At 38.2% G+C, this 25000-nt stretch overlaps 1 protein-coding gene and 2 long non-coding RNA genes across 8 annotated transcripts in view; 1 reads left to right on the top strand and 2 right to left on the bottom strand.

Annotated features, from left to right (window-relative positions):
• LOC149137445 (uncharacterized) overlaps positions 1-2924 on the bottom strand; it is a 5848-nt gene extending 2924 nt beyond the window's left edge. Inside the window, exon 1 of the long non-coding RNA XR_016240867.1 lies at positions 2763-2924. This is a non-coding gene — a long non-coding RNA (uncharacterized LOC149137445). The remainder of the gene's footprint in view (positions 1-2762) is intronic.
• The window catches only part of LOC149137444 (uncharacterized), a 43487-nt gene extending 33968 nt beyond the window's left edge, over positions 1-9519 (bottom strand). Inside the window, exon 1 of the long non-coding RNA XR_016240868.1 lies at positions 9387-9519. This is a non-coding gene — a long non-coding RNA (uncharacterized LOC149137444). The remainder of the gene's footprint in view (positions 1-9386) is intronic.
• Positions 1-25000, top strand: part of LOC106867230 (serine/threonine-protein kinase TBK1) — a 94562-nt gene that overhangs the window by 20087 nt on the left and 49475 nt on the right. For 4 of the 6 annotated variants that reach the window (XM_089348263.1, XM_089348269.1, XM_089348249.1 and 1 more), the window contains exon 2: positions 22307-22601. In XM_089348263.1, the coding sequence (XP_089204389.1) occupies positions 22500-22601 (102 nt within the window). In that variant the 5' untranslated portion in view covers positions 22307-22499. Of the gene's footprint in view, positions 1-15816; positions 15858-22306; positions 22602-25000 lie in introns of those variants that run through there. The other 2 variants (XM_089348265.1, XM_089348256.1) reach the window with 1 other exon arrangement.

The following is a 25000-nucleotide window of genomic DNA, read 5'->3' as shown; positions in this document are numbered from 1 at the left end:
TAGGAAGGTAGATAAAACACAAACCCCTTCAGGTAGATGGCCCTGCTCAGTATGTAGAAAAGGAGTAGGTAGTAACTCTATAAGATGTACCCGGTGCAAGCTATGGACACATAAGAGGTGCAGCAACATCAAAGGCAGGTTAACTAGCAAGTTAGTTTTTGTTTGTGGCAGATGTTCAGGTGCAATAAAGACTGCAAACAAACAGGAAACAACTTCTATCTCATTCCAGGGTGAAAAACTAGAGGTAGTCGATAGCTTCCGCTATCTGGGCGACCAAGTTAGTAGTGGGGGTGGGTGCGCTGAAAGTGTAGCTGCTAGAATAAGAATAGCCTGGGCAAAGTTTAGAGAGCTCTTACCCCTGCTGGCGACAAAGGGACTCTCACTCAGAGTAAAAGGCAGACTGTATGACGCATGCGTACGAACAACCATGCTACATGGCAGTGAAACATGGGCTGTAACTGCTGAGGACATACGTAAGCTCGCAAGGAATGAAGCCAGTATGCTCCGTTGGATGTGTAATGTCAATGTGAATACCCGTCAGAGTGTAAGTATCTTGAGAGAAAAGCTGAACATTAGAAGCATCAGTTGTGGCGTGCAAGAGAGACGATTGCGCTGGTATGGACATGTGGTGAGAATGGAGGAGGATAGCTGCGTGAAAAAGTGCCACACCCTAACAGTTGAGGGAACCCGTGGAAGAGGTAGGCCCAGGAAGACCTGGGCTGAGGTGGTGAGGCAAGACCTTCGTACATTGGGCCTCACCGAGGCGATGACTACGGACCGAGACCTTTGGAAATGGGCTGTGCGTGAGAAGACCCGGCAAGCCAAGTAAGATCGTTGCCAGTGCCCCTGGACTGGTTCTTGTGCGGGTGGCACATGAGATGCACCATTTTGAGCGTGGCCGTTGCCAGTACCGCCTGACTGGCTCCTGTAGGATTTTCGAGCGAGATCGTTGCCAGTGCCCCTGGACTGGCTTGTGCGGGTGGCACATAAAAGACACCATTTCGAGCGTGGCCGTTTTCGTGCGGGTGACACGTAAAAGCACCCACTACACTCTCTGAGTGGTTGGCGTTAGGAAGGGCATCCAGCTGTAGAAACTCTGCCAAATCAGACTGGAGCCTGGTGTTGCCATCCGGTTTCACCAGTCCTCAGTCAAATCGTCCAACCCATGCTAGCATGGAAAGCGGACGTTAAACGATGATGATGATATATATATATATATATATTCATATATATATATATATATATATATATATATTCATATATATATATATATATATATATATATATATATATATTCATATATATATATATATATATTCATATATATATATATATATTCATATATATATATATATATTCATATATATATATATATATATATATATTCATATATATATATATATATATATATATTCATATATATATATATATATATATATATATATATATATTCATATATATATATATATATATATTCATATATATATATTCATATATATATATATATATATATTCATATATATATATATATATATATATATATATATTCATATATATATATATATATATATTCATATATATATATATATATATTCATATATATATATATATATATATTCATATATATATATATATATATTCATATATATATATATATATATTCATATATATATATATATATATTCATATATATATATATATATATACATTCATATATATATATATATATATATTCATATATATATATATATATACATTCATATATATATATATATATATATTCATATATATATATTCATATATATATATATATATATATATTCATATATATATATTCATATATATATATATATATATATATTCATATATATATATATATATATATATATATATATATATATATATATATATATATATATATATATATTCATATATATATATATAACTGTATAATAATATATCAGAATACTGTTTATTCTCCGATTTGAAGCGACAATTTTTAAATATAAACAAATGACCGAAAATTGATGAGCTAACCTCAAGCTGAATCGAACCTACAAATCGACGCTTTACATGGAGAATAAATATCATTATGATATATTATACTACTATGAGTCTTACAAAGTAGCTTTCTCTCCGTAATTTTCAAAACCTTTTGGGTTTGTTTATAAAAAAATATTACATGTCGTATTAGACAATTTAAGTGCATATATATTAACCACATTTGGCGAAGGTAAAGAATACGCACACCACCCGTTTTCGGAGGTTAGAGTTGGACTGAAATTGATGAGCATTTGGCCAATCGGATTTGCAAAAAGCCGTGTAAGCATCAATTTGTGGGTTCGATTCAGCCTAAGGTTAGCTCATCATTTGTTTATATTCAAAAATGGTCGCTTCAGATCGGAGTATTATGATATACTGTTATATATATATATATATATATATACACATACACTACTAACAAACGTCTGTCGGCATTTCTGCCGACAGTTTAATTAAGAATAGAAAATGGTATATCAAAACAATGAGAGAAACCAATGCTAATTTCAGCAATCGCGTAAATACACAAAACTGAAGCACTTGAAGACTCAGAGACGGTCCCAAAGTGCCGGTTGAAAATATGTTATGTGTTTATAATATCCTGAAAACAAAACAGTTGAATATTTAATTTCATATATCTATTTATATGCGTGTAAGAGAGAAAATCTGATAAACTAAATACAATTTACGATAAAAAATTTGCTGTTTTAATTTCTACTTACAGCAGAACAAGCCTTTTGACGACATTTCGCTGGCGGTTCTCTCGCTGTCACTCACTCCCACTCCGTCGTGACCCAAAAATACTAATTGCGTTTTATTTATTCAGAAAAGGCAGAGCGGCGGCGGGAAGCTGGCTGACTCGTTAGCAACGCCGGGCGAAATGCTTAGCGATATTTTGCCTGTCTTTATGTTTCTGAGTCAAATTCCGCAGAGGTCGACTTTACCTTCCATCCTATAAATTAAGGGTAATCTTCCAGTTTCGAGAGGTAAAAGAAATGAATAAAAATATTCAAGGGAAATAACTGAACGACTTACCAGTATTATCCGTACTACTTCTTCTCTAAAACAGCATGCGACGGAATTTTTTTTTTTTATAAAGGTTTAAAATATTTGTTTTTTTTCTTTTTACAAAACGGAAACGAAATGGTTTGCAGAAGTACCCGACGGAACGGTAAACTTATTTCTAATAAGTCTACGACGCGCACACCATTCCAACATTCTGTATCTTGAGCTACTGCTTAAATCACAGATTTTCCATTTTTCCTCTAATATTAATTCACGAGTGAGGATTTCGTTTTCAGCAACAAGATGTTGTGCAGCCGGTCTTCCACGAGGCATTTTCGATTTCTCATTAGAAACTATGATATTCAATCGCGTGTGTGATTTATATATAAACAGTTAACGTCAATCAAATTACATGATTTATTTATAAACAAAGTAGTACGGATAATACTGGTAAGACGTTCAGTTATTTCCCTTGTATTTTATTTACTTTTTTAACCTCTCGAAACTGGAAGATTACCAAATTAAGTACCACTTGCGTACTGGGTCGACCGGCCCCTCCCCAAAAATTTCGGGCCTTGTGCCGAGAGTTAAGTACAAGTTGCGTACTAGGATCGATGTAATCGACTGGCCCCTCCTCCAAAATTTTAGGCCTTGTGCCAACAGTAGAAAGGATTATATGCGAGAAGATATATTTAAACACACACACACACACACAATTAAGTACATATTTCTTGGAAGGCGGGAAAAAAAAACTATGGCTGATCACTACTCTCTCTCTTTACTCTTTTAGTTGTTTCAGTCATTTGACTGCGGCCATGCTGGAGCACCACCTTTATAGTCGAGCATATCGACCCCAGAGCTTATTCTTTGTAAGCCTAGTACTTATTCTATCAGTTGCTTTTGCCGAACCGCTAAGTTACAGGGACGCAAATACACCAGCATTGGTTGTCAAGCGATGCTGGGGGGGGGGGGGAACAAATACACACACACACACACACACATATATATATATATATATATACATATATGAAGGGCTTCTTCCAGTTTCCATCTACCAAATCCACTCACAAGACTTTGGTCGGCCCGAGGCTATAGTAGAAGACACTTGCCCAAGGTGCCACGCAGTGGGACTGAACCCAGGAGCATGTGGTTGGTAAGCAAGCTACTTACCACACAGCCACTCCTGAAATTCTCACTAAGAATTTTGGGAGTATATGGGACCATATGATTGTTCGTTAATTTCTGTAAAAAATTTCTTATTTATTTAGGTTTCGTGCGCCGTGTTCAACTCTATGTATTTGTAGTCAGTCACACACACACACAAAACACACGTACACCCATTATCTTTCATGTACATATATACATAAATACATCTTTTGAGGCGGAGGTAAAGAATACGCACAGCACCCGTTTTCAGAGTGACCCTAACTCTAAACATCAGGTGTGCATATTCTTTACCTTCACCCTGGCGATCTTTCGTTTTAGCTAAGTCCATAAGTGTATACAAACGTACATGCAAAAACATAGTTGTTATCTACATCAAAATATATGAGGAAACAAAGTCGGTGTCTGTGAAAATAGCATCTCCCCCACTTTTTTTTTCCACATCAAATTTTGATGTCATATTTATCTACAGCGTCTGATACGTATTTGTAACAAAAAAAATCGTTAAAAAGTATCAATTTTCTGAGCCAAAATAGTTTTCTTCGTCTGAAGAGAAAAAAAATTTGTTGAATAGTACATCCTCGTCCCCAACCTCTTTTTCCAAACCAAAATAAGGGATTTGCAGCATATTAGGGGGTTAAAGTACTTGATTCCACGCAAAAAATCTGAGGTTTTTATTTTTTTCTTAGTGAAAATCATGTGGTTGTTAATATAAAAATTTACCGCAGTTTATAATTAGTGACATAAACACGTCCAGGGAGTAGGGTTGAGGGAAAATAAATCAGGTGTGTAATACTGAGGGAACTTTGCATTAACACTTTGCCCCATCGCAGGGGAACTTATTTCTTTCCAATCCAATTTAATTAAGGCTTACCGAATTGCTGTGCCACATATATTTCAGCAATTCAAGTTCCGAATTCCAATCCCACTACCGACTAAGCAGGCCTGACAAAAATGCTGCCCTAAATAACAAAATTGCTGCCCTAAATAACAAAATATGATGCAATTTAAAAAGAAGTGCGTGCGTGTGTGTGGAAAAAAAAAGTCATGGTAGATAGTGCTAAAATAATTTTATCATAAAAAACATTTTCAGTACCGGTTTCAGCCATTGAGGCTTTTCCAGCTGTAAGGGTGGAAAACAATTAGATTTGGGAAAAATTAAAAGGAATGTGTTTTTAAAGGGATATTTGCATAGTATTCGAATACAAGGGGCATTTTCCTTGTTTCTGCCTGTCTCTGTCTCTCTTGTTTACTCTTGTGGGTTCGAGGTCATTGTGAATTCTTGGCAGGGGAGAAGGAAAAGAAGAAAGAGGAGGAGAAGAAGAAGAATGCTGGAGTGCCATGATAGTAGTAGGATGTTAGATGGTCAAGTACCCACCTTCACTAATTGACATATGCTTTCAACGTGCCCTTCAACTCAACATCCACAAACTCAGACATCCCAAATTAAAGAAGGTCTTACAATCAAAAGCTCTACCATACATCTCCACACACAACCCTCTCAAGAAATGAAGCCTTCGACACCATCCTACAAAACATTCCCCTGCTAAAAAAGGACCACAGAATGAACTTAATCCTCCAAACACCATCATAAAAAGCAAGAGATAACCCAACTGTGAGATATGCGTCAATTTAATTGAGGGATCAGCGTTCTCCTTCAAACAGGGACAACATTTCACAGTAAAAAGCAACTTCACATGTGCTTCGGAGAATCTGATATACGCACTAACCTGCTCTGGGTGTCAAGAGCAATACATAGGCCAAACAAAAAACAGTCTGTTTAAAAGAATGGTTCTGTACAGATCCCAGATCAAAATTCCCCAAAACAGAAAAAGTAGCATTCAGCCAGCACACTGACATTTGCGCCAATAACAAAAATCCAAGCTTCAGAATTTTTCCCCTCTACCAATTCAGGAACGATACAACCTGGAGCCAACGAATTAGTAAAGAGACTCTCCTTGTTACAAAATACAGACCCCTTTTGAATGCATCTACAACAAATGACATATCCATCATGCCCTTAGAATAACACAAACACTCACACAAATATTAAAAATGATACACTCAAGAGATTCCCAAGAGTTCATTAAAAAACAGTCCCAATCACTGCTCTAATCCATAACGAGTCACTTTTAGGTCACCTGACCATTTAACATCCTACTACTATCATACCACCTACATTCTTCTCTTATTGTTCCTTCTCTTTCTCTTTCTTCGTTTTCTTCCTCTCCGCCACCTAATTTTACCACTATTGCTGTTTAGAATAACACCTACGCGAATTTTATAAACAATACATTCAAAAGAGATGTCTCAAGAATCCAATCACTGCTACCATCCACAACAAGCCACTTTCAGGGCACTTGACCATTTAACATCCTACTACTATCATGGCACTCCCGCATTCTCCTCCACCTCCTCCTCCTTCTTCTTCTTCTTCTTCTTCTTCTTCTTCTTCTTCTTCTTCTTCTTCTTCTCTGCCAAGAATTCACAACGACCTCGAACCCACAAGAGTAAACAAGAGCGACAGAGACAGTCAGAAACAAGGAAAATGCTCCTTGTATTTGAATTCTATACAAATAATTCTTTTTAAAAAACTTTTCTTTTAATTTTTCCAAAATTTAATTGTTTTCCATACTTACATTTGAAAATGTTTCAATGACTGAAACCGGTATTAAAATGTTTTTTATAAAATTATTTTAGCATTTTCTACCTTGACTTTTTTTCCATATATATCAACTCGTGTGTTCTTTTTCAACTTTCTACAAATATATGTATGTATGTGTGTGTGTGTGTGTGTGTATATATATATATATATATATATATGTATGTGTGTGTGTGTATGTATGTATATATATGTATATATGTAAGGGACGACCGTGCGAACTCAAAAAGGAGAAATGGTGACGAATGGAAGAAACAGAGGGCTCCTTTTATTTGAACGCGTCGCACGGTCGAACACAAAATTATATATCAGATGATGATATACTTGACATGTTATGCGACGATAACATAGATGACCAGTAAATGAAAGACCACAACCGTATTAGATGAATAACAGAGATATTTATTGTAGCGTTAAAGATGTATGTCTGTGTGAGAGTGTGAATGCGACATATAATAACATAATCAAAGACAGGCCGTCATACAAAGAAAAGTGTGTATGTGAGTGATACATGTATGTGTATGTGAGTTATTACAGCAGATAGAAAGAGAGTCAATAACACGTGAGCAATTATACCAGTTCGTTAGTACACTATAGGAAAAGTTCTGTATGTGAAAGTGAGGAAAGGCTGAGTGTGGCAGAGCTGATCACTAGTTGTGATGTCGTGGCATCAATGCCTGGCCGTGATTCTTGTTATACAGATGTTCGTCGCTGGCTGAGAATTTCTTGTCTGTTTAAGAACTCTTGTCTGTTTATTTATCGTGGTGAAGCTGAGTCACCTAACAGAATCGAAGAGAGAGGTGCCGCGGTAGTTTGGTGTGGTGTACATAGTAAGTCGTGTTGACGCTGGTGGTGTAGAGGCTGCTTGGTAGTAGTCGTGGAAACATGTTGCTGATGTGGCGACGGCGGTGGTCATCGTGGCTGGACGAAGCTGCTGAAGTGGTCGCTGGCTGCTGCTGCTGTCGTGTGGTACACGGAACAGTTCTCAAAGAGAAACTGGACCGAGACAAATTTGTTGGGTATGAGTTGATCTATTTATAGCGTTAAGAGAGCTCCAAGACGGTGATAGAATTTTACTCTATCACGTGACCTTATTAGGGGCTGTGATTGGTCAGTTTGCGTTCTGGCGGGAACGGTTCGAAGAAGTTGCCGATTCGAATAATAATCAGTCACGTGATGACAAGGAATGGGTTCTCTACTACGCTCGCATTTATTTATATTTAAATGAGAAGATTGTATGTAATGGCGATAGTAGTTTTGTATCTAGTGACGATAGGTAGTTTCACTACATATATATATATATATATATATATATATATATATATATATATATATATATATATATATATATATATATATATATATATATATATAGGTGCATGAGTGGGTGTATGGTAAGTAACTTGCTTACCAACCACATAGTTCCGGGTTCAGTCCCACTGCGTGGCACCTTGGGCAAGTGTCTTCTACTATAGCTTCGGGCAGACTAAAGCCTTGTGAGAGGATTTGGTAGACGGAAACTGAAAGAAGCCTGTCGTGTATATATATATATATATATATCAGTTTGTGTGTCGGTGTTGGTGTGTTTACGTCCCCGTAACTTAGCGGTTCGGCAAAAGAGACCGATAGAATAAGTACTACTAGGCTTACAAAGAATAAGTTCTGGGATCGATTTGCTCGACTAAATGCGGTGCTCCAGCATGGCCGCAGTCAAATGACTGAAACAAATAAAAGAAACCTCCCCCTTAAGTAATACTTTAAGGGGGTAAAAAGTATATTGGATTGCGTAATCCTAAATGAATTAAGTCTGAAATAAAAAAACAATGGAAAGGGATGTTCGGTGATTGGTTAATATGGGCCACACCTCTTGCTAATGTTTTTTTTGTTTTGTGGTAGTGGTGGTGGTGGGTACTGACAGCAAAAAAAAAATTTCCGTAAAAAGTGTCTTCAGTGATCTTTACCAAAGATCTCCCTTTTCCGTAACACCCGCACGATCTTCACTACGGTGTTAGGGTTAGGGTTAGTGTTTAGGGACGGAATTCCCTAACGCAAAGCCAAACCCTAACCCTAACTCTAAACCCTTCAAAATATTCGAAACAACTGGCATTACATAAAAAAAAAAATACCTTTGGGGAAAAAGTTTTCAATTAATATATCAAAGTCTGACAATCAAAATACGAAAAACTACAGCAAGAAAGACTTTAATAAGAATGCGAAATTCATATTTATGAAAAGAATAAAACATATTTTCGGTTGCGAAAAGATTAGGATTTTCCCAAAAACATTGAATTTTTTATTCATTTTGTCACGTTAGTGTTTAATTATTATGACAAATTAATAATATCTATAAACTCTCTACAATAGATTTACAGAATTATTGGCGATCCAAGAAGATAACAAAACTATTTGCAATTTAAATAAGTAAAAAGAAAACGATATCAGTCAGAAGCAATCAAAGCAAAACCCAGTCAATTATAACAACAATAATTAGTAAATATAATTTAAAGAGACTTACCTTCTTTACTCCGCCTCGATGTTTTGTCTCTTCTGAATACGAGCGATTTTAACTTTCGCAATTCGAGAAATACTTGTTCTATATTCGGATTCTACATAGTAAATACTATATGCATAGAAAATTTCATTAAAAAATATTCATTTTTCTGAAAGTTATGACCTCCCAAAGTCTGGTGGGTAAAGAATTGGAAAGGAATGTTCGGCAATGAATGAGTAAAGGTTCAGTGATTGGTCAATGTGGGCTGCACCTCTTGCTAATATTAAAAGTGTCACGGGCACGTTTGTTGATGTGGGATTTAAATCACTTTGCGCTACTAATAAAGAAAAAACAATGATAACAAAAAGGACGCACTGGTCCTTGTTGGGATAGTTTTGATCCCAAGTATATTGACCAGGGCGAAAGTGAGGGATAAACAATTCGTCACATGCATCGGTTTTATGCATGCGTGGGTGGGTGGAGTTGAGAGTGCCAATATTTTCTGCAATCGGTGATGGTTACTAACAAGTGAGTCGAGGTGGCTGTTCAAGCGCACCTCCCTAGCCATCTTCCGGGGCAACGCTTTTTCCATTTTGTCAGCTGGGACCACCAGGCGGATTCACATGTCTTACACCTCTCAAATATAATGTCTATAAGCTCAACATTCTACACCTGCAAACTATTTTGAAGATGTCACCTACATTATAAGTTACTGCTTGAAAATATCTTTAAAATTGCTCTCCTTACTAACACAATTGCTTTAACCGGATGTTATGTTCTCAATATAGTCGTTTTTATTGTGTCATCACCTTTAACAAAACATAACGAATAAAAGCAATAGTATTTTCTAAAGCAAGCTTGTGACGACATAATACGATTATTGTAGAGGCGGGGTTAGTAACAGGAATAAAAAGAATACTTTCTGATTTCTCGTTATTTTCTCCTTACCTGTTTGAAATTATTACATTGTATGCATTGCGTCATCATTTTGCATTGTTACATTATATTTAGGAGTAAAAATTGGTCAGCATTGTTGTTGTTGAAGTTGAGGGAGTCCGAAATATAATCAGCTCCTCTTTTTTTTTCAAGACATTTTTCCTCAGCTTTCACCCGATTGTAATTGAGATTACTAATAAAATATCTGGATAATTTTTGGTGTTTAACAATCAATATCTTTTTCTCTGTTGGATTCCAAGTTAATTTTCCCCCACATTTATGTCTAATTGATAATTTTCAAGCTTCAGAAAACGATGTCTAAAATGGAGTAAAATGAGTAATAACTAATTTCAATAATTTCTTCTCTTTAACACAAGAATACACTCCAGCAGATCGTGAAGAAGCTACAGAAAATATTTTATGTTGAGTTTCTTTTTTTTATTTCCTTATTTAGTAGAGTTTCACTGATTTCATATCGTGCCATTTTCCCCTGATCCTCTTTCATTTGACCTAGATTTTTAATTTTTTTTCGTTTTTTTGGCACTGCTAATCTTTCTGATGTTTAGGGATGGATATTAATGTGTCTGAGTCTCTTTTCTGGAGAACTGAAGCAGCAATGCTGGAGCACCGCCTTTAGTCAAGCAAATCGACCCCAGGACTTATTCTTTGGAAGCCTAGTACTTATTCTATCGGTTTCTTTTGCCGAACCGCTAAGTTACGGGGACATAAACACACCAGCATAGGAGGACAAACACAGACACACAAACATATACACACACATACATATATACGACAGGCTTCTTTCAGTTTCCGTCTACCAAATCCACTTACAAGGCTTTGGTCGGCCCGAGGCTATAGTAGAAAATACTTGCCCAAGGTGCTACGCAGTGGGACTGAACCTGGAACCATGCGGTTGGTAAGCAAGCTACTTACCACACAGCTACTCTCTATATATATATGCGGTGGGCTTCTTCCAGTTTCCATGGGGCAGCCAGGGTTGTTAGGTTTGTGGATTTTGGGGAGGAAGTAAACTGTGGGGGTGCAAGGGGTGTGGACAATGAGGTTAGAGGCGGTGGGGGGAGACAGGTGGAGGAGATGAGGTCATGGATAGTGGAGGACACAGTCTGTTGGTAGCCGGGCATGGGATTGGAGGGCAGTAGAGGGAGGTGTCATGAAGTTGTCGGAGAGCTTTCGCCTTGTAGAGGTCCACACGCCACACTACCACGACTCCACCCTTGTTAGCCGGTTTTATGATGATGTCCATGCAGCGTCGGAGACATCAAAGGGCTGAGAGTTCAGCTGGGGAGATGTTCAGATGTTGGGGACGCCTGGAAAAGGCAAAATGGTGTACAGCGTGCTGGCAGGTGCCTGCAAAAAGATCAACTGCTTGGAACTGGCCAGGAGCTGGTGTCCACTGGGATGGTCGGAGGCCCAGGTTGGTGAAGCAGTCCTCCTCATTTAGATGCAGATGGAGTGTCGCAGAAAAGCGCACATAACTTAACGTGGCGCACAAAGCTGTGGATATCGGCACAAGTCCGAAATTCATTGCTGGATGGAGTGAGGGGGATGAAGCACAGACCCCTACTGTGGAGGGAGCACTCCACCTCAGAGAGGGGAAGATCTGGAGGAATGATAACAACAGACTGTAGTGGAGAAGGGGTGGATGGGACAAAAGTAGGAGGGGTGGGAGGGAGGGTATGTGGGATTGGTAAGGGTGGAGGGAGAGGGGTAGGGGAAGAGTTTCTTTTTCTCTATGTTACATGGGAGTGAGACATGGGCTGTGACTACTGAGGACATGGGAAGACTTGAAAGAAATGAAGCCAGCATGTTCCACTGGATGGGTAATGTCAGTGCAAGTGATTTGAGAGAAAAACTGGATATACGAGGCATTAGATGTAGTGTGCAAGAGAGAAGACTGCACTGGTATGGTCATGTAATGTGTATGAATGAAGACAGTCACATCAAGAGGTGCCGATCTCTAATTGTGGAGGCAACATGTGGAAGGGTAGACCCAAGGAGACATGGGACGATGTGGTGAGAATGGATCTTGAGACATTGTAAGAGAGGGGATGATAACGGGCTGAGAATCTTGATGGTTTGCTGTGCTTGAGGAGACACATCAAGCTAAGTAAAAACTCTTCAGCTGACCAGTTCCATGTCAAACCATCCAACCCATGCCAGCATGGAAAAGAGACATTAAACGATGTTGACAATGATAATGATGAATAAATTTTGACTGGCCACCTACTTGGGAGCAAGGTTGTGAAGTAAAACATCTTGTTTTTACCATCATCCTTTAAATCTTAATCCTTTTGTTACTGTATTTCTTTCAATTACTTTAAATATAACAAAGATTTACCGTTCTATATTTAAGAGATGAGGAATTATGTACGTTATTTACATATGGCATAGTGGTTAAGAGCATGGGCTACTAACCCCAAGATTCCAAGTTCGATTCCAGACATTGACCTGAATAATAATAATAATAATAATAATAATAGTAATAATAATAATAATAATGATAATGATAATAACAATAACATCAAAAACTACCTTAGGAATGGGAACCCAGGTTTGACATTTCCCCAAGACACCTGATAAAGGCTGGAGGGTATATCAGGTGAAACGTTGTGTTAACAACAAACAAGATGAGGACAAATATCAGTCAGTTATCGTTCAGCTAGTGTTAGGAACATAAATTGTGACTAAGGTTTGGTGGAAGATTTTAATTCAAAACTTATGAAAACAAGACATTTGTACTACAGAGCCAGACCCGGTTTCAGCCAGGTTGGTAATGAAAGGGTTAAGAAGGTCTTCCAGACTTTTTATAGACCCAAATATCGTGATCCTTTGTAGCATGTGAATTAAGGATTTGCATTCTCTCTCTCCAATATGCCAAGTTCAGCCAGACTTTGCTCCAGACCGGTCGGTATGTATCCTGTTGCTCCAGTAGTAATGGCTGTGAAGCTGAAAGTGTATCTTGGGTCCTGGGTTTGCAAACTTCTTTTCAATGGTCCATAGATGTCCACTTTCTCTGGTATTTTTCTAACCCCATTCATATCCAGAGGGCAGCTGATCTCCCCAACAGAACATATTTTTTCCTCGTGGGCCCACACAATGATATCTGGCCAGTTGTGTTTTAACTTTTTTCAAGTTCCATCAATATCCTTTCGACCCATCCATCACAAAATGGTCAACTTCGTTTGTAGGTATTTTTTTCTTTTTTTAATCCTGTTCCAGACCATTCTGGCCACTGCATTATGTCTCATGGGAAGATAATATCCGGAAGACATTCTTCCACAGTTGGTAAGAATGTGGTTGATGTCTTCAGTCTTGGTCTTTGTCAAATTTTTTGCCTTTTAAGGCGGCGAACTGCCAGAAACGTTAGCATGCCAAGCGAAATGCTTAGCGGTATTTTGTCTGTATTTACGTTCTGAGTTCAAACTCCGCCAAGGTCGACTTTGCCTTTCATCCTTTCGGGGTCGATAAATTAAGTACCAGTTGCGTACTGGGGTCGATCTAATCGACTGGACCCCTTTTATGCTGTAGGTACTTCGTTGAGATCTCTTGTTCTTGAATTGTGTGTGTGTGTGTGTATTCTTCTATTCTTTTACTTGTTTCAGTCATATGGCTGTGGCCATGCTGGAGCACTGCCTTTAGTCGAGCAAATCGACCCCAGGACTTACTTTTTGTAAGCCTAGTGCTTATTCTATCAATCTCTTTTTGCTGAACTGTTAAGTTACGTGGATGTAAGCACAGCAACATCAGTTGTCAATAGATGGTGGGGCACAAACATATATATACATGTATACAACAGGTTTCTTTCATTTTCCGTCTACCAAATCCACTCATGGTCGGCCAAGGCTATAGTGGAAGACACTTACTCAAGGTGCCATACAGTGGGACTCAAGCTGGAACCATGTAATTGGGAAGCAAGCTTTGTACCACACAGCCATGCCTATAGATATATATATATAAATGTATATGTATACTATATATATATATATATATATATCATCGTTTAACGTCCGCTTTCCATGCTAGCATGGGTTGGACGATTTGACTGAGGTCTGATGAAACCGGATGGCAACACCAGGCTCCAATCTAATTTAGCAGATTGGAGCCTGGTTCGCTAGTCCTCAGTCAAATCGTCCAACCCATGCTAGCATGGAAGGCGGACGTTAAACAATGATGATGATGATGATATATATATCATTGCTATTATGCAAAAGTGTTGCAAGTCCAAAACATTGATTTTTCAGAAAACGAAAAAATATTTTCACCATTCCATAGCAAAACTATTGAAGTACACTTCAACAAAATTTTTGATATCTTAGCATCTGAAGCAACTGGCGATATGATAGTTTGACCAAAAGAACATATCCGAACTGGCTATTGCAAGCAAAATATATATATTGAAAAAAAGAAAACACATTTAGCCAAATTTGGACATACGACAGTTTAACATAATATCCAGACAGTTAGGTGATACAAGAAAGGGACAAAACATCCAGATAGACGATACAAAGAAAACACGGACAGGTCATTCGGAGTTTTCTCTCTTCAGTCGAGATCCAGATTATCCTTGCAATTTCGGCTGGTTATTCTCGATATTGCTCCAATCTGGCCAGCCCATATGTATAGATCTATGTATGTGTGTGTGTGTGTGTGTGTGTTATTGTGTCTGGAGGGAGTTATTCTGTTTTAATGCTTTATTAATTAACACACTCACAGGTTCGATTTCCACTCATTTACTGATTTATTTTGCTTCTTGCAATCACTTCAATAGTATTGAAGAGGTTGCAAGAAGAAACGAAAATTTTAGAAAAAATAAATAAGTAAATGAGTGGAAATCGAATCGGTGAATGTGTAAATTAATAAGGCACTAAAACAGAAAGACTCCATAGACACAATAAAACATACTTCAACGCACGAATTCACATAAAGAATCTTGCAAACCAAATCCCAAAACGAAAATATAACGCTATATTGCGGTTTAAGCTTACGCCAATTCCTCCTTGGTGGTGTTGTTTTGCATTTATAATAAAATAAATATACACAAATTATAAATAGTAAAAAAAAAAAAAAACAGTACTGTTTTTACTTCGCGGATTTTCACCTATCGCGGGGATTTTTGGAACGTAACAACCGCGTTAGTCGAGGGATTACCGTATTTATTTATGTATGTGTGTGTGTTTATGTTCAATTATAGTAAAAACAATTTTATTTTATTCTGATGGGTTACTCTAGATTTTTGTGGGGTACAAATATATTATTCGTGTACAAGAATGTTGTTGATAGTGACTTCGAAGTTTCAGCTAGCTAAGCCATCGTCGGCGCCGACGATGGCTTAGCTAGCTGAAACTTCGAAGTTACTGTCAATAACACTTGTGTATAAGAATACACACCCACACGAACACGCACCCCCCCACACACACACGTAACATGCGAAGCAAACGAAACCAAAAATCAACAATACTTTCTCTTTCTTATTTAAAGTCCCGATCTCTCATTCAGTGAAGTTACATTTCGTCACATTCGCAATCGCCATGGATCCAGGTATGGTCTTCCTGTTGACTCACTTCTCTCCATGGACTCACCAAATATTAATTTCTTGTGTATTTAGAATGTTTCATCTTTGTCTAATTGTGCCTATGAAACCCTATGACTTTATATTGCATGTCTTTTCAAAGAGAAAACGCAATGGTTAGACACAAGTAGCTTCTCCATTCATTCATGCGTATGCTACAATAATTTCGCTTTGCGTCAGTTTTTTAAAATTTTATTTAACCCCCCAGTCAACGTTGATAGAAACAGACGTATGATGATCATAGATATTCCAATTGTGACCATCCTGTATATGCAGGAGACTACATTCACTATTCGACAGGTCTTTTGCAGATCACCCGAGCAAAATATCGAAAGTAAATGTAAATATCAATGGAAGGAACTGAGTATAAATAACCCGTTTTATTTTCTCTTTTTTCACTTTCTGTAAGGAAATATATTAACGTTCATGGTTATCATTTGTATTAGAAGCATTGAGGAAACATTCTTTGATAAATTGTAGGAAATTTGCAAAGAACATTTCAGAAAAATTTCGAAATGCTTCTGCACTAATTATGTCTTAAAATATTGAGAATGTCGTTCATGTTTAGTCTTCTCTTGGTGGTTCTTGGTCAGGCGAAATACATCGATATAAGTTTATATTTCAATTGATAATTTTTGTGAAAATCAAACAACAGCAATATATTAACTAATTGCCTATAGAATACATCTTACTTTCATTATTTTGCTCGGGTATTTTACAAAAGGCCGATTTGGCTGCTATTTCTAGCAAGTAGACCGTATAGGGACTCTCAGTGACACGCATGTGTTGTTGTTTAGCCTCGAGACCTACGTTCAAAAGTATCCCAGCCACGACCATCCCGACCTAGGGATGTGAAAGACACCTTTATCTAACGTATTATATTCTTTTGAGAGAGATTTAGCTGCTATTTCAAACAGCTCGGGCGACTCCCTTCCCTCTGCTAATTTGTTAGTCTCTACCATTCATTGATCACTAACACAAAGCATTAGAAACCCACTTTCCTTCTCTCAGAGATTATCATTCAATTTATTTGTACGTCTCTTTTGTGTATTTCCATTCAGAGCTACAAACGATATTTCTAATAATTATTTTAAAATATACTTTCCTTAGAAATGAGTAACAATCTAAAATGATTTAATGTTTCCTCCCAATGTATTTAAACACTACAGTTTGTACTTAAAATAACACACATTCCCGATCTCTGATACAAATACATAAATATTTACAAACAAACCCACGAAAATGGAATTCTAGATATATCTGTATGTTCAAAAAACACTTTTTCAAAATTTCCTGGGCGTGAAATAAATATGGAGAAAAACAAATGCATGTGAATACATAAAAATAAATGAAAATTAGAAGCAGACAGCTGCAATATCCACCGTCATTGTTGTGTATTTATGTGAGAAAGAAGAATACCGACATTGATTTAAGGTGCTCCATTAGAAACTGGTTCTTTTCGTGGCGATTGTAAAACGGTTTCGTTATCTTTATATTAAGGCGAAAAATGAAAATGAAAAATGCTGGAGTAAAAAACAGAAAAAGAATATAGACATAGAATGAAATGGGATTTATTATTGACTGATAATATTGTTTTGCTGAAGACTGAGTTTTAGGATTCATTATGTTAATTTCCCTCTGGGCCTTTCCCTTACTGTAACTGTGTCTCAGATTATAAACAGTTTTTATTTCTGCTGGAATTCATAACAATATTGTAAGTCATTCATTCATTTATTTAAAATACGCCATTTTAATGTCAGGGTTGGGGAGCAATAAACAGGACACCTTTGAATAGGGATTTATGGAAATGTTTGATTAATTTAAGGTGAACGTATTTGATAAAGATACATAAGTAACGATGATTTTGGGAATAGCTGATCCCCGAAGTCCCGTATCTTATGGGGAACAAAAAAGCTACGAAAGTAACGAAACATAAATGTTTAAAAAATGGAAAATCGAAAGTTTCGGGAAAAAAAGTTCTTCAGAATCGTAATTTCTATTGTGTGAAATAAAAAAAAATATAAAGAGAACATAAAAAAAAGAGCTCCTCTCAAACCTTCCATCTTCATGATTTTATCAGCACAGTCTTAATCTCTCTTTCTCTTTCTATTACACACACATACACACACACAGTTTAACCTACGAAGTTCATGTCGTACTTTGGTGACCACATCGACAGGCGAAGTCGATGTGGTCACTAAAACCTATTAGGAAATAGCAGTCAAATCTTTCTCTCATCATCGCATCGCTGCACCTTAAAGGTCACGTTAAAAAATGTAGTCCTACATGCCCTTCAAAAGACGATGTGGTCACGGTTGGAAAACCTTCGATAATAGGTCTACTGGCTGATTACTTCTTTCTCCATAACAAACCACACAGACCACCCACACCAGTGGCTCCCAAGATTAAAGTTTATATGCAATAATTTATACAATGCACAAAATATTTTAACAATCTTTCTTTTAGACAATTTCTGATGATATTTAATTAGAAAAAGACAGAAGGGTTTTTTAAACATCAAATGCCTAGAATAGGATCGAAATCAAAGGCGCCATAGGTGGAAAAAGAAAAACGGTTGAAAGCCACGGCTCCCACGACAATGAATGCTACCAGCTGACCACCCTCTACACAAGTTTCTGCTAATGTTTCTCTCACACAGCCTCACTCATTGTCCAGACACATCTGTAGCATTAATACAGTTCTATGATGTTTTTCCCAACGGTTGTAATGGATCCTCTCACGGACAAGGGCATGTCCTGCCCTTTCCGCTACTCTTCTAGCTTTCTATGAATCCACTGGTGCCATTATATTCAAGCCAGGTGGTATTAGCTTTGAGTCTCTACATCTACACAGGAAAGTCAGATGGTTTGAAAGACGAGCTAGTTTCTGATAGAATTGAAGTCTAATAATCTTTACTTGTTTCAGTCATTTGACTGCGGCCATGCTGGAGCACCGACTTTAGTCGAGCAAATTGACCCCAGGACTTGTTCTTTGTAAGCCTAGTACTTATTCTATTGGTCTCTTTTGCCGAACCGCTGAGTTACGGGGACCTAAACACACCAACATCGGTTGTCAAGCGATGGTGGGTGGGACAAACACAGACACACAAACACATATATACGACGGGCTTCTTTCAGTTTCCGCCTACCAAATCCACTCACATGGCTTTGGTCGGCCCGAGGCTATAGAAGACACTTGCCCAAGGTGCCATGCAGTGGGACTGAACCCGGAACCATGTGGTTGGTAAGCAAGCTACTTATCACACAGCCACTCTTGCGCCTATATGTCGGCTATATACCGATAGATAATACAGTTCATATCTATAGCACCTTTAAATTCTAAAATACATGCTGGGTGTGAAGGAAGAGGCAATACCTGTGGTCTTTTGCAGGCCATACAGACTGTCAAGGCAAATAGTGATCTTCTTGATCCTCAGCATTTGCTGGAAAGATCTGAGCGGGAAGAGAATGGGAGAAGGAAGGAGTGGACATAGTGATTAATGTGGGACACAACAAGAGGAAGGGGATGAGAGGAATGGGAAAGGATTGCATGAGTGGAGGTGGTGGCACGAGTCCACCTATTTCAGAGGAGCAGAGGCCATTATAGTTAGACAGAGAGATAGGTTGGAGTGCATCTGTGAGTGACTTTACTCTAATCAGTTGTGTCCTCTTTTCTGGATGCAGTGTAAGACATCTAAGTTAGCAGCATCTCATATATACACATTATATACACATATATATATATATGTACATATATATATATATACATATATATATATATGCATATATATATACACACATATACATTATATATATATGTATATATATATGTACGTATATATGTATGTATGTATATATGTATGTATATATATATATATGTATGTATATATGTATGTGTATATATATATGTGCATATATATATGTATATATATATATATGTGTGTGTGTGTGTGTGTATATATGCATATACATACATACATACATACATCGAGCGAGGTCATTGCCAGTGCCGCTGAACTGGTTCCTGTGCAGGTGGCATGTAAAAAACACCATTTCGAGTGTGGCCATTGCCTGTACTGCCTGATTGGCCCGCGTGCTGGTGGCACATAAAGTCGCCCACTATACTCTCGGAGTTGTTAGCATTAGGAAGGGAATCCAGATGTAGAAATATTCCCAGTTCAGATTGGAACCTGGTGCAGCCGCTGGCTCTCCAGACTTCAGTCAAATCGTCCAACCCATGCCAGCATGGAAAGCAGACGTTAAACGATGATGATGATGATGATGATACACACACACACATATACATATATATGTATTTGTATAGCTGGTGTACCCGGTAATTCCCGGGGGTAAAGATGTTCTATTGAAACGCCTTATTACTTTGATATAAGAAAGCAATTTCATTATAACTGCCACAAAAGATGTATTTTCCGTCGCGAAAATGTACAAAAAACTGTCATCTGGAGGAGGGAGAGATTGTTGGGGGTTGGCGAGAGAGGTTTTCGGAGGTTGGCGAGAAAAATTGTTGGGGGTTGGCGAGAGGCAAAGACATTATTCTGCTAAGCGAAAGCATCTGGAAAATGTATAACTGCTGTCATTCACAGAAAAACTATAGTTTTACTGTGAGAAAAGCGCTGTTGAAGTGTTCAGTGAAATTTGGCAATCGAGGATCGAATCCACGCTAAGCTACTACAAATATGTTGTGGAATAAAAAGTTTATCTACTGTCAGGGGAAAGCATAACTGTTAAAATGAAGGATTATTGGAGTAATGGGCATTCAAAAAAGTATGTATGTATTGAAATGTATGAATGAAGTCTTTAATGTTTAAAATTCAAATTAAGGAAGTGCAATTATAATGTTTAGCAGTTCAAAACTGAATAGTGAAATGCAGAATTAGGTCAGCTGAGCGTGAGAATCAAATATTGATCGCTTCGCTAAAATCTGCAGGTGGTATGGGTTGTTTAAATAAAATATTAGTAATATGTAGTAGATAGAAGGATCCATTGGAAGGGCCCTATTATCAATTTTTTTTCAACAATCTCATGTCAAATAAAGTGATATTGTCTGCAAAAGTTAGAAATAGGACACAAAAAAAATCAATATTCAAAGTAATCGAACATAAACAATGAAATGGGTTTATTTCCTTGAGTGTTAAAAAAAATATTAGACAGGTGCTTTGGGTTATTGCCCTTGTGTGTTTAAAAAGAAATAGTTATATGAAGTAGGTATAAAGGTCCCTTCCAGGGGTTGTATTATCGATTTTTTCGACAATCTAAGTATGTCATGAGGTTTCCAGACATGAGTTCTATTCATGAGTCAAGTTTCATCAAAATCAATAAAACGATGTAGGAGGAGTTAGCTAACAACGCCACAAACAAACACACCGATTTTCCGCATATGTGGGAGATATATATAAGGCAGCATGGGAGCTCTTTCTGTGGTGCCAACACAGGTGCTTTGTGCTCTTTATGTGGCACCAGCATGAGTATTTTTTATGTGTCCCCATATGTGGCACCAGCACGGTTGCTGCACCCTTTTATAGTGTGGGTAGCCACGTATCTCCTGTGAACCAAGATATCTGTGCCTCTTTCTTCATCATAGTTTTTAGCCTTTCAACATCTGGAGTGAATCCCTTTCCCTATCTATTGGAACCCCTCTCAGTTGAATTGCTTGGTGACCTCACTAGTGCCAATATCCTGAGCAAAAGCTTGCACTCCACCCTGTAAAGTTGTTGGTGATATGAAGGGTATCCAGGCGTAGAAACAAGGTTAAGAAAGACATTGGAGCTTGATGCAGTCATCCTTGGGCATGTTGGATCCTCTTAAACTGTTCTTTCATATGACGGCTTGGAAGGTGGATGTTAAGTGATAATGGTGATGGTGGTGGTGATGATGGCGGTGATGATGATGATGGTGATGGTTTTTTTCTTTTGTCTTTTTTGCTTGTTTCAGTCATTAGACTGTGGCCATGCTGGAGCAAGGCCTTGAAGAATCATTTAGTTGAATAAATTGACCCCAATATTCATTTTTGTTTTAAATTCCAGATACTTATTCTGTCGGTGTCTTTTGCTGAACTGCTATGCTACAGGGCTGGAAACACACCAACACAAGTTATCGAGTGATAGCAGGGAATAAACACATACATAAAAGACACACACACACACACACACACATGTACGACAAGCTTCTTTCAGGTTCTATCAACCGAATCCACTCCCAAGGCTTTGGTCAGCCTGAGGCTATAGTAAAAGACATTTACCCAAGATGCCATGCAGCAGGACTGAACCCGGAACCATGTGGTTGGGAAACAAGCACACAGCAACACATGACGATGATAATGATGATGATGATGATGATGTTGCATATTTCTGTACATTTTGAATTTCTTCTTAATTCTTTGTTCTTGTTATTTCAAACAGGGTGATAGCTGAATAAAGCGAAGTGGATCTTAACTTACCGAAACAGGAGTGATGTATGACCTGTATGCAACAATATTATTCTGGTTTTGCACTAAAGACAAAAGTACGGATTTCTATTTGAGTGGACCTTCAAACTGTGCGCATCGGACAATATCAAAATTAACTGGACCAATTCAGAACGGCGGCAAAAAACATGAGTTCCGGACAGTTACGCGAAACCCAAAATTACATCTGGAATGTAAGCAATATCTTAGGTCGTGGAGCCACAAGTATCGTTTACATGGGACGAAAAAAAGTAAGATTTCTTTACATTTTAAGTGGAATCTTTTCTGTGTTTTTAGGAAACTGTATCTTGTATTTTATTTACATTATTTACATTTCATGGATATTTGTCCTCAAATTGTTTGTTGTTAACACAGCGTTTTGGCTGATGTACCCTCCAGCTTTCTTCAGGTGTCTTGGGGAAATTTTGAACCTAGGTTCTCATTCCTAAGGTATTTTTCCATATTATTATTATTATTATAATTATTATGATTATTATTATTCAGGTCACTACTTGGAATCGAACTCGGAATCTTGAGGTTAGTAGCCCGCGCTCTTAACCACTATGCCATATGCCCGTGGACTTTTTCTTAACCACTATGCCATATGCCCGTGGTTAAGAGCGCAAGCTCCTAACCCCAAGATTCCGAGTTCGATTCCAAGTAGTGACCTGAATAATAATAATAATAATAATAATAATAATAACATCAAAAAATACCTTAGGAATGAGAACCCAGGTTCGATATTTCCCCAAGGCACCTGAAGAAGGCTGGAGGGTATATCAGCCAAAACGTTGTGTTAACAACAAACAAGATGAGGACAAATATCAGACAAATGTAAATAATGTAAATAATTCCTCATCTCTTAAATATAGAACTGTATCTTGTATATTTTACTTGTTTCAGTCAGTAGACTGTGGCCATGCTGGAGCACCACATTGAAGAATTTTTAGTTGAATGAATTGACACCGGTACTTGGTTTATTTTTTTAAGCCTGTTACTTATTCTATCGGGGTCTTTTGCTGAACCACTAAGTTAAGGATCTAAACATACTAACTCCGGTTGTCAATCAGTGGTGGGGGACAAACACAAACACACACACACTCATGTGTGTGTGTGTGTATGCATGTGTGTGTATATGTATGCGTATATATATGTGTGTGTGTGTGTATATATGTGTGTGTATATATATGTGTGTCTGTATATATCTATCATCATCATCATCATCATCATCGTTTAACGTCCGCTTTCCATGCTAGCATGGGTTGGACGATTTGACTGAGGACTGGTGCAACCGGATGGCTACACCAGGCTCCAATCTAATTTGGCAGAGTTTCTACAGCTGGATGTCCTTCCTAACGCCAACCACTCAGAGAGTGTAGTGGGTGCTTTTACATGTCACCCGCACGAAAACGGCCACGCTCGAAATGGTGTCTTTTATGTGCCACCCGCACAAGAGCCAGTCCAGGGGCACTGGCAACGATCTCACTTGGCTTGCCGGGTCTTCTCACGCACAGCACATTTCCAAAGGTCTCGGTCAGTAGTCATCGCCTCGGTGAGGCCCAATGTTCGAAGGTCTTGCCTCACCACCTCAGCCCAGGTCTTCCTGGGCCTACCTCTTCCACGGGTTCCCTCAACTGTTAGGGAGTGACACTTTTTCACGCAGCTATCCTTATTCATTCTCACCACATGTCCAAACCAGCGCAATCGTCTCTCTTGCACACCACTACTGACGCTTCTTATGTTCAGCTTTTCTTGCAAGATACTTACACTCTGACGGGTATGCACATTTACATTACACATCCAGCGGAGCATACTGGCTTCATTCCTTGCGAGCTTACGCATGTCCTCAGCAGTCACAGCCCATGTTTCACTGCCATGTAGCATGGCTGTTCGTACACATGCGTCATACAGTCTGCCTTTTACCCTGAGTGAGAGTCCCTTTGTCGCCAGCAGAGATAAGAGCTCTCTAAACTTGGCCCAGGCTATTCTTATTCTAGCAGTTACACTTTCAGTGCACCCACCCCCACTACTAACTTGGTCACCCAGATAGCGGAAGCTATCAACTACCTCTAGTTTTTCTCCCTGGAATGAGATAGAAGTTGTTTCCTGTTTGTTTACAGTGTTTATTGCACCTGAACATCTGCCACATACAAAAACTAACTTTGTAGTTAATCTGCCTTTGATATTGCTGCACCTCTTATGTGTCCATAGCTTGCACCGGGTACATCTTATAGAGTTACTACCTACTCCTTTACTGCATACTGAGCAGGGCCATCTACCTGAAGAGGTTTGTGTTTTATCTACCTTCCTACTTATTAGGATTTTGGTTTTTGCTAGGTTGACTCTAAGGCCCTTCAATTCTAGACCTTGCTTCCACACCTGAAACTTCTCCTCTAGTTCTGATAGTGACTCCGCAATTAGGGCAAGGTCATCAGCATAGAGGAGCTCCCAGGGGCAACCTGTTTTGAACTCCTCTGTGATTGCCTGGAGGACTATGATAAATAAGAGGGGGCTGAGGATGGAACCTTGGTGGACCCCTACCTCTACCCGGAATTCATTACTGTACTCATTTCCAACCTTCACCTTACTGACAGCATCTCTGTACATGGCTCGCACAGCTCTCACTAACCATTCTTCTATCCCAAGTTTC

This window comes from Octopus bimaculoides, chromosome 1 (assembly GCF_046866305.1).
Source record: "Octopus bimaculoides isolate indiv1 chromosome 1, ASM4686630v1, whole genome shotgun sequence".
Lineage (NCBI taxonomy): Eukaryota > Metazoa > Mollusca > Cephalopoda > Octopoda > Octopodidae > Octopus > Octopus bimaculoides.
Note: the sequence above shows the minus strand (reverse complement) of the source record. Positions and strands in the feature narration are given on the sequence as shown.